This window comes from Pleurodeles waltl, chromosome 8 (assembly GCF_031143425.1).
Source record: "Pleurodeles waltl isolate 20211129_DDA chromosome 8, aPleWal1.hap1.20221129, whole genome shotgun sequence".
NCBI classification, from domain to species: domain Eukaryota; kingdom Metazoa; phylum Chordata; class Amphibia; order Caudata; family Salamandridae; genus Pleurodeles; species Pleurodeles waltl.
Window position 1 is genome coordinate 36,014,633 of NC_090447.1, and position 9,661 is coordinate 36,024,293.

The following is a 9,661-nucleotide window of genomic DNA, read 5'->3' on the forward strand; positions in this document are numbered from 1 at the left end:
TGGGTGGTACTGGCAACCACAAGCATGCGCTTCATGCCACTCAAGCTAGTCTGCCAGGCTTTTAAGCTGCATCAACTGATATCAACATAGCTGATGTCCAATGCCCACCCTGTGTGGGCAAACTGAATGTACCTATAACCTTCTGTGCTATCCTTAGTGCAAAGACAAGATGCTGAAAAAAATGGAAGAAAGCTACATAGGTTGTAATAAGCCTAGCTAAGGTATTCTTGTAGTCTGTTTACTATCTCAGAAGTATTCAAGCAGAAGCTGTGTCAGCCTGTACATAGGCAGGGATGCAACAAACATGAGAGCTCACATACACTTTAGAAACTTTAGAAATGCAGGAGGAGTAGATGCCTGAATTTTGTTGTCATGTTTGTAGTTGGAGGACATACATCAACATTCATGAACTTCAGTACATCTGAAATGGGCAGGTACACAGGCAATACTGACCACAGTCACTTATCCAAATGGGAAAAGTCAGAGAGTGTAATTATATTGTCACATAAGGGAGAAAACTACATTTGTGTGAATTGCAGCAAAAGAAACAACTATAGATAGAAAATACTCAGCTAAGCACCACACATCTCATACATGGGATTTTCAACACAGATTATTTGAAGATTAGTATAGTCTGCTAGCTTTCTTCAGTTCCAGGATTGCTCGGACATTTTTTAGCACATTAGCAGAAGGAATATCAGCTAATTTTTTTAGGCTGCCCGGATGTCCACCATCTATGCATCATTTATACTATTTCACATATCAAGGTTAAAGAACCTTGGGAACCAGTTGCTACCTATTGGTTTGAAAACATGCATTGAAAAGCTTTATTATGCCAATGTTAATTTCCTTTGTTCTGACTCCATAAACCATTGGGTTTAAAGCTGGTGGCACAATCAAGTGTAGAACATTGAGCAAAATAGTGACATCTGGAGGAACGTTGTTTCCTCGTCTATATGTTATGGAAAGAACTAGGAGAATGGAGTAAAAAAACAGGATTAAAATCAAGTGGGAAGTGCAAGTGCTGAAGGCCTTCAGTGAAGCCCCTTTTGACCTCATCTTCATCACTGCGCGAAGAATCAGGTAGTAAGACAGTGCGATCAACACCAAGTCTAGGCCAAGAATAGATCCCACTGTGACCAGTTGATGAATGTTATGCAGCTTTGTGTCATCACACGCGAGTGAAGCGACGGCTAAATTTGCACAGAAGCTGTGTTCAATAACAATGTTGGAACAGAAGTGTAAGTGTGTGAAAAAGAAGGGCATTGGGACAAACAGGCTCAGAGGTCTTATGAAGATCAACGCAGCAGCTTTAACCACAAATCTGTCAGTGATGACTGAAGAGTAGCTCAAGGGATGGCAGATGGCAAAGTAGCGGTCAAAGGCCATGACCAGGAAGATACCAGATTCCAATCCAAGAAAGCAGTGAACAAAAAACATCTGAGTGAAGCATGCTGAGTGACTGATGGTCCGGTCATTAAACCAAAGAAGCGCCAGGAGCTTTGGAGTTGTCAGCATACTCAGAACAAGGTCCACCAAGGCAAGCGTTCCGAGGAGATAGTACATGGGCTCATGGAGGCACTGCTCCCGGTATATTGTGGCTAGGAGTATGGGATTTGCTGCTGTGGCTAAAATAAATAATAGGACCAAGGGGATGGAGAGCCAGTGCTGCCATATTTGGAAACCTGGAAAACCTACTAGAATGAATTCTGATTTTGGGTTATTGCTTTGGTTAACAGCAGAAAGCATTATGGTTCAGAATTACGGATTTTACAGCTCTGGAATCAAAGAGGAGATATGAGCAGGTCAATGAACCAATAATATTATTTTTATTATTAGTCTAATATTGGTTACAAATAAACCATATGAATACAGTAAAAAGATAGCAAATCACGCACTTACTTTATTGTCATCTATATTCTGGCTTTGTTTTCTTTTGCTTTTACTTGACAGGAAAATGCAGAATTAATATTACGCAAAAATGAACATATCTGCATTTGAGCAAGAATCGTAATTTACATATTTAAATCGTCAAATAGCAAGGAAATTCAATGAAATGCAAGCCATAAATGTTAAAAGCAAAAACTCCCCAAATATCATCCCTCACGATCATGGTTTGCTAATTGTAGACCATAAACAGATAACAAGGAAATTCCTAGGTTTTTACAATAAATAGAAACATAAACATTACAAAATGAATTTCATAACTTAATAAACCTTTTTGTCAGCCCAGACTTGTCAATTAATATACTTTTACTATAGTTAACTATATTTATTAATCTAGTCTGAGAAAATTAGAGTATATTGGGATTCCTAACTCAACTAGAGTGGTTCTCTTTCTGCAATGCATAGCCCTAGAGGCCTCTCTTTGGATCACTAGAAATTAATATATTAAATATACTTTCACAAATCTTAAAAACATTTTCCCAGAACCTAATCATCTTGGGAAACAACCATTCTGTATCGAACCAATCCCTGATTTCCCCATGATTCACTCCATTATTTACTATTTGTAGGAAGACAGAGGTTCAACATATTGACCATTTAGCAGAGTTTGCACCCCTTGTAATTAGCCCCCTCAACATATCAAGAGGTGGGTTTTACTTTTTACCTTCCAATTTTTGTGCAATTTTCATAAAAATATCTTTCAATTTAAATTTACCAGGGAGCAGTGACATAATCCAGCTGATCTTCACTGGTATTTTCTATTTAATTAATATTTTAAAATCTTGAAAGTAGTACTATGGGAAAAAGCCTTCTTTATGGTCTCAACTCTATTTTTGCTGAATTTCATTTCTTGTGTTTAGAATCCAAACAGTGCTTTGCAGTGCCCAGTGTTTGTGACTGACCCATAAGATATGTAAAAATTGGCTAATCCTTTGTTGGTGTAGCTAGATCTCCTTTAAGTCCATTCTACATGGTGTAGAAACTACAGTTTTGGTATGGGAAGTTAAATGTCACCTATGGACTGCAGCACTTATTTGCCATCCACTAATGTGACAAAACAAATGTGGCTTCAGGCCTACCATTCTAGCCTGACTTTTGAAGCTTACACCTGTGGTGCAATCTGTCAAAATTATTAGGGGCGAGCCTAATTATAATTATGCTGGTGTAATCAAAGTAATTTTGTAATTCTGTGTTATTCTTTGATGCAGAATTACCAAAAATAATGCAATTACACCTACTTGCTTGATGAAGAGTAATTTGGGGGGAAACAATCCTACCCTGAGATCACATGAAGGGACAATGAGCAGGCGATCGCTATTTGTGCTATGCAGTATTTAGCACTGCTTCTTAATGTGAAATGCATTTGGGCTAAATAAAATGGCACTTAATACAAGGGTTAAGTTGAGTGAAAACCCTACCCCAAGAGCGCATTTAGGGGCAAATTTAAAATCCCTAGCGTCTCCTTGTGCCACCTCAGCATAATTTTTTTACACTAATGTGACTCAACAAGGCCAAAATCCCCACACCAGATTTACAAAGTGGCCCAATGCATGCATTGCGCCACTTTGTAACCCCTCTCACCACATTATGCCTGCACCAGGCATAATGTATGCAAGGGTGGCATTCCCCCATTAGGGAGGCTGAAGAAATGTTGAAAAGAAATCTAAAGGATTTCTTCGCGCCATTTGTTTGGGCATTTTTAATGTGTGCTTAGAGCAGGCCTTAAAAGGGGCAAGTCATTGTTTTCAATAGGGCCCTATGTACTGTTCAGGGTTAGCGCCAAAATGTTGGCACTAACGCTGAACAGTACATCAATAGTGTCAGAAATTAAGATGCTATTGCCCCCTACCCTGCCCCATGGTGCGCCATAATCTTAACTACAGTGCACACATGGTGGTGGTAGGAAGGTGCAAGGGGCCACAAGAAAAGTGGCACTACATGTATTGTAAGGCCACCTTTCTTAAATCTGGCCCTTAGTGAGCGTGAGTTCACACTTGCTATTTATGTTCTTTTGCATTCAGCATTCTTTTGTATGACAAATTGCATTCTCACACCCATTGTGGATTCAAAGGGACATTTTTGTGTTAAGAAATAGAGCTAAATGCATAATTACTCTTCCTGCATAATTCTGCACAATCTCCCAGCACTTTTAGGTAAATCCACATGGTTATGCTACACTGAATTACACGAGTTATGCACACCCCTAAAAATAATCCTTTTTAACAGGTAAAAACCTGCCTTCTATTTATCAGTAATTCACCCCTATGTTAGCCTTGTAGCCCACGAGGTAGGGTGCATGGTATTTAAAGGTGGGACATGTAGAAACTTAATTTCACCATCTGCCAACATTGACAAGGCCGTAAAGGCTCTTTTTACTGTAGCAGGTCTAGGTCCCATGTAGAAAATCAGGTGCTAGCTTCTTTTTCTCTAGGGTGATGGCTGCAAGTCTGGCATACTGCTCCCTTGCTATCTGCTTGTCGTTGGACTCTATCTGTTGTCTGTCCAGTTCAGAAGGGCTTATGCTGACAGAGCCTGCGTCTCTCTTAGTCCTGGAAGGACTATCCATTTTTAAAAAGGTTCTCCCCTCCCCCTTCTTCTTCCTCCTCGATTGCCTCAATATTTTTACCTTCAGAGGTGATCTATGCTTGGCTGACCTCTTCCTAGGCCCTGAGGGCCACCATTTTGGATCTGGTTGACCCCTGCCCCTTCTTCTTCCTGGGTTTGCTCAATTCCTTCACCCTGAGAGGGGATCTGTGCTTCTCAGATGTCTTGCCAGGCCCTGAGGGCCTGTTGGTAGTCTACATGCTTGGCATCATTCCCATCTTCAGTGTCCTTTTACTTCATACGGCCTTCATTACCACTACTGTAAGACTAGTCAGGGTAGCCAGATCCTTTGAACCTAATGTAAAAATATTGGACTCCAAAATAATTTAGAAACATAAAAAATTACCCAGTTAAATACCTTTTGTCAAATGAAAATCAAAATTGATGTTTGCGGTCAATTAAATGTAAGGATTTTTTATTTCAACTTTTAAAAATGAGTACTAATGTTAACCACAAAATTTTGGAATCCCACCACTGAATATCTATGTGAAAAAATGGTATAGGTAAATGGTATGGATAGGTGTAAGTAATAAAGTCACTGCCTTGCTAGGCCCTATCAAAGGTTTCAGTAATGAAAATCTGAGCTCAGCCTCTGGTTACTGTGGCACAGAGCAGACAGGCTTCTCTTTGAGAAAATGTGTTAAGCATTGGGAAGTACCAAACAGTTAAAAAGCTGGAGGCTCAGCACAATAACAATCTCAGACCAATTTAGAAAAAGTTAATAGACAAAATATCACCAAAATTAAAATAAATCAATGAGAAGAACTGAAGATATGAATTTTAAAAGATTCACTTGAAAATAGCACAAAGACTACAATGCACCAATGGTAGTCAATGGTCATGGTAGATTGAGATCTAGGTGCTCTTTGACGCCAACCACAATAAGAGCAGGTCAGATACACCAAGTAGAATGGCACCCCTATGACCTGAAAGTAGGGAAGTTCTGAAAAGGGACTTTGTCAGTTTTCTGAAGAAAACATCTTCTCTACATGGGACAAACATGAAATTCAGTGGCATATTCAGGGCAAACCTCGCCCCATATTTATACTTTGACGCCTGACCCCGCAGATGTAAAAAATCCCCAGTGTGCGTAATTTTTTGGATGCGGAATACTGTCTTGCGTTAATGACATGCAAGGTAGGCGTTCCCATCCAAAAAAGACTTTAAGGCCTGTGCGCCTTATTTAAACTCCCGCGTCAGTTTGACGCACAGGAGGGGGCGGGCCTTAAAAAATGGCACCCACCCTGATGTGTGCCGTTTTTTAACGCCTGAGTGAGGGCAGGCGTTAAGGGACCTGTGGGCTCAATTCTATGGTCTCTGACCATGGCGACAGTCCATTGGTGCCCTTCCCTGCCCCCAGGGACACCCACTGCCACCCTCGCCCACCCTTGGAGGACACCCATGGATGGGGGACCCAACCCAGGTAAGTACAGGTAAGTTGAGGTAAGTATTTTTTATTTCTTTTTTATGTGGAATAGGGGGGCCTAACTTGGGCCCCCCTACATGCCACTGTGCCCAATGACCATACCCAGGGGAAAGAAGTCCCCTGGGCATGGCCATTGGGCAAAGGGGCATGACTCCTGTCTTTGCTAAGACAGGAGTCATTTCAATGGGGGTTGTGCGTCAAAAAATGGAGTAGGTCCTGTTTGAGCCATGTATTTTGCCTCAAACCTGACTTGCACCATTTTATGACGCACAACCCCCATTTTCCCCTACGCGGGCGCTGCCTGATTAGAGTAATTCTTTTTACTCTGACCAGGCCGCAGCGCCGGCTAACGTCAATCCTTAAATAAGGCGCCCGCATTGCACGTAGCAATGGCGTTAGCCGGCAGTAAAATTTTTGACGCAAACCAGCGCCGGTGCTGGTTTGCGTAAAAAAGTATAACTATGGCACTCAGTTCGATGCCATGGAACTACAGTTTGGATACTTTTTGCAGTTGGTCTCATTGAAGCTCTGGCATCAAAGTTATGAAAAAGTTACCAAACGTCTTTTGGAGCACTGAGAGACTCTCAGTGTGTATGGCTGAGGGCAACAGCAAAGTACAGTCCAGGTCCAGTTGCCCCTGGTCATCAGGAAAGCATAACAAGAACGTCCTTTTCAACCTTTTTATGTTCCTGTAGCCACCCAGGAGCTCCACCTTATGATATTTGGAAATATTTCAGTTCTTTTATTTCAAATGGAATAGGCTCCAACCTCCTTGATTCCTTCTCACCGGTCACAGATTCCACATGCAGCAGTTTCAGTCTGTATGGTATCCATTTGCAAGTCCAGCAGTGTGCTGAGAAAGGCTAGGTGAGGGTGCAGTTTAGTAGAATTTACCAACTTGCGTTTGGAGAACTCCCCAAGGTACTCCTGGTTCCTTTATGACAAATGGAGTAATCATTTCCAGGGCCTAACCTACATCCTTTTGTAGTAATTTCTGTTTGCTTGATTGTATAATTTCAACTCTTTATTAATTTTCATTTTTTAATTTATTTACATGTATCATTTGGTTATTTCTATGCTAGCTCATGTTGACTTTTCAAGTTTTGGCCAAACAGTAAACACCATATATTTTGTATATTCCTGTGAACAGTCTGATGGACGTAATGGTATATTACTTTTGTAGGTCATATTTTGGCAACATGATTACAGACGAAAACATTGCCACCTATTTTTATTTTTTCCTACTTCTTTTATTAGTTTTTCATGTCAATGATTGGTGATAGCTATGATCTATCTACAGAAATGACCCTGATGTGTTGATTGCTATTTCTGGGCTGGGACTTCAAAGCCCTGGATCCACCTGGCCTCACAGTCATTGGAAGATGAGCACCATGCATATAATATGCTGTGTTGACAAACAACTGTGGTTACTATTCCTGGGCAGGTACTCTAAAGCCCAGAATGCTTTTGACTTCACTGGAGGAGGGTACACCGTGCATATAATGTGCCTTGTTGAATCCGCTGCAAAGAACACGCTTGTTGTCATTTCTGACCAGGGGTTTCAAAGCCAAGAAGACAGGCCCATCTGTACCCATCCATGCCTGAATGTGAGTGGCTGCCAGTTTTTCTTGTGGAGAAGTGTGGCTCAATGGTTAGAGCGGCAGACCCTGATGCAGAAATCTGGCCTGGTACCAGGGTTCAATTCCCTTCTTGGCGGGGCTTGGGCTAAATTTCCTCGGACCTGATAATTCTCGCATCAGTACCTAATCTAATTCATGGGTCCCACTCTGTAACCCTGGGCAATAGCTTGCTCAATCTCCACAACGGCCCCAACAGCGCTAACATGCCTGGCTTCACCTTGAAGGTTGCCCAGGAGTGGTATGCGTACAGCGCCTTGAGACCCTAATGGGTGAGTAGTGTGCTATACAAGTACGAAGGTTACAGTTTTCACCTGATCCAGGAGGCACGGAGAAGCAAAAGTCAAATATGTCCAAAAATAATTATAATCGAATGCTAGGTGGTGCCTGCTACAGATCTTCTATCATGTCTCTTTTGGCCCTCAGTGGTGGGTGTTTTAAGTAACATAAAACACTACAGTTGACTAGGGACTTGGTTTGTACGCCTCTGGCAATGACTTGAATAGTCCTGTTGGGGATCTTAATCCTATGTTCTTCCATCTCCACAAGGCCAGGCAGCCCCAGTCACTCATGTTTGGTGGCCCAATCAAAGGGAAGAATTGCACCACTGTCCTGGCTGATGTTTACCACAGTGTAACTGGTGACAGTCATGATAATGAGGATAGGTTTCTGTGGCCTAAACCACAAGCCAGTGTGAGGAAACAAAAGGAGGCTGCACAGCCAAAATCCACAGTTGACAAGGCTTCCCCTAGTCCACTAAAGTTGTTAGTGGGGGTCATAAAAAATTAGATGTCGTCTTACTTCAACATTAGTTGAAAAAATTATTTATCAGAGTAGAATGTTTGGTTATGATAATTGTCTTAAAAGAATAGATGCTATTGAAAATGTATTTATGGGCTTGACTTCCCAGATTAAGAATTATCCCATGACAGTTGGCCACAAAGAGGGTACAAGAGAGGCTGGGGTGGGTATGTCATGGTAGGGTTACCCACAGGGGCAAACATTGCTGATACCTCAAACTGACAGGTGGTTGAGGTTGCACCATTTATTGAAGCTCATACATATACCACTACCTCATTAGTGAATCAGGGAGAAATGCGGTCACTTCCACATATGTCACCAAAACTGGCTTGCTAAAATGTTATTGGCATGGGTAGGCCAACATATTCTCATTGTGGTACAGCTGCACCATCCATGGAAGTTAATATCAATATTCTGCCTGATGCTACTTTTGGATTGTAGTTCCTGGAAATGTCCCCTTTTACAAACCGGGTTGTGGGAAAATTCTGACCAATTCAAAAATAAGGTCATGCACTGGTTGGGTAGACATGTTTAGGGGTGCCCATTTAGCCCAATATATCAACATGGTCGGAATGGTTGGCTTGTTAGCAGTGGTGACTGGTGACCTTTGAAAGTGGTGGGGTGTAATCCCTTGGCTCAACTTCCAATGCACTTTCTTCTTGAAGGGTTCTCTCACACGTTCTTGCACTACAGGCCTCATTTACAAAGACTTGGCAAAGGGCAGCGCCACAAGTTATTTTGCTGCTGTGCCCTATGCCAAATCGAAAGGGCAGGAATGCACCATATCTCTGTAGATACGGTGCATTTCTGTCCTTTCAGGTAGCGCCAGTACACAATTTGGTGCCTAGCTCCAATGTAGGTGTCTGCGTTGTTGGTAGGATTAGTTTTCTACAGGAAGGAACACCTTCCTGCACAAAAACAATCTATGGAGGCATTTTCCTCGTTCTATGTGTGCTGCAGAATTCAGCACACATGTAATGAGGAAACAGCAAGGAGAAATGAAAACATTTCTCATTGTTATGCCTGCTCTTTGGAGGTGTAATGTTTTAGTGCTGCCCCAGGTTTCTGTGACTTTGCAAATTTGTGCAGCATCAAAATCCATGGGTGTTGTGTGGGAACACCGACCTCAATGCCCACATAACTTCTCCTTGATGCCGAGTAAGGCAATGCAGAACTTTGGGCTGCTTTGCCTTACTCCATATCTGTGAGGCCATGCAAAGCCATGCATGGGGGATTTGTGTCGCCT

At 42.0% G+C, this 9,661-nt stretch overlaps 1 protein-coding gene across 1 annotated transcript; it reads right to left on the bottom strand.

Moving 5' to 3' along the window:
• Nucleotides 1-792: 792 nt before the first annotated feature.
• LOC138249367 (olfactory receptor 56A4-like) lies at nt 793-1,749 on the bottom strand. Its single transcript, XM_069203326.1, has one exon. The coding sequence runs from the start codon at nt 1,747-1,749 to the stop codon at nt 793-795; it is 957 nt and encodes a 318-aa protein (XP_069059427.1).
• Between the last annotated feature and the right edge of the window lie 7,912 nt (nt 1,750-9,661).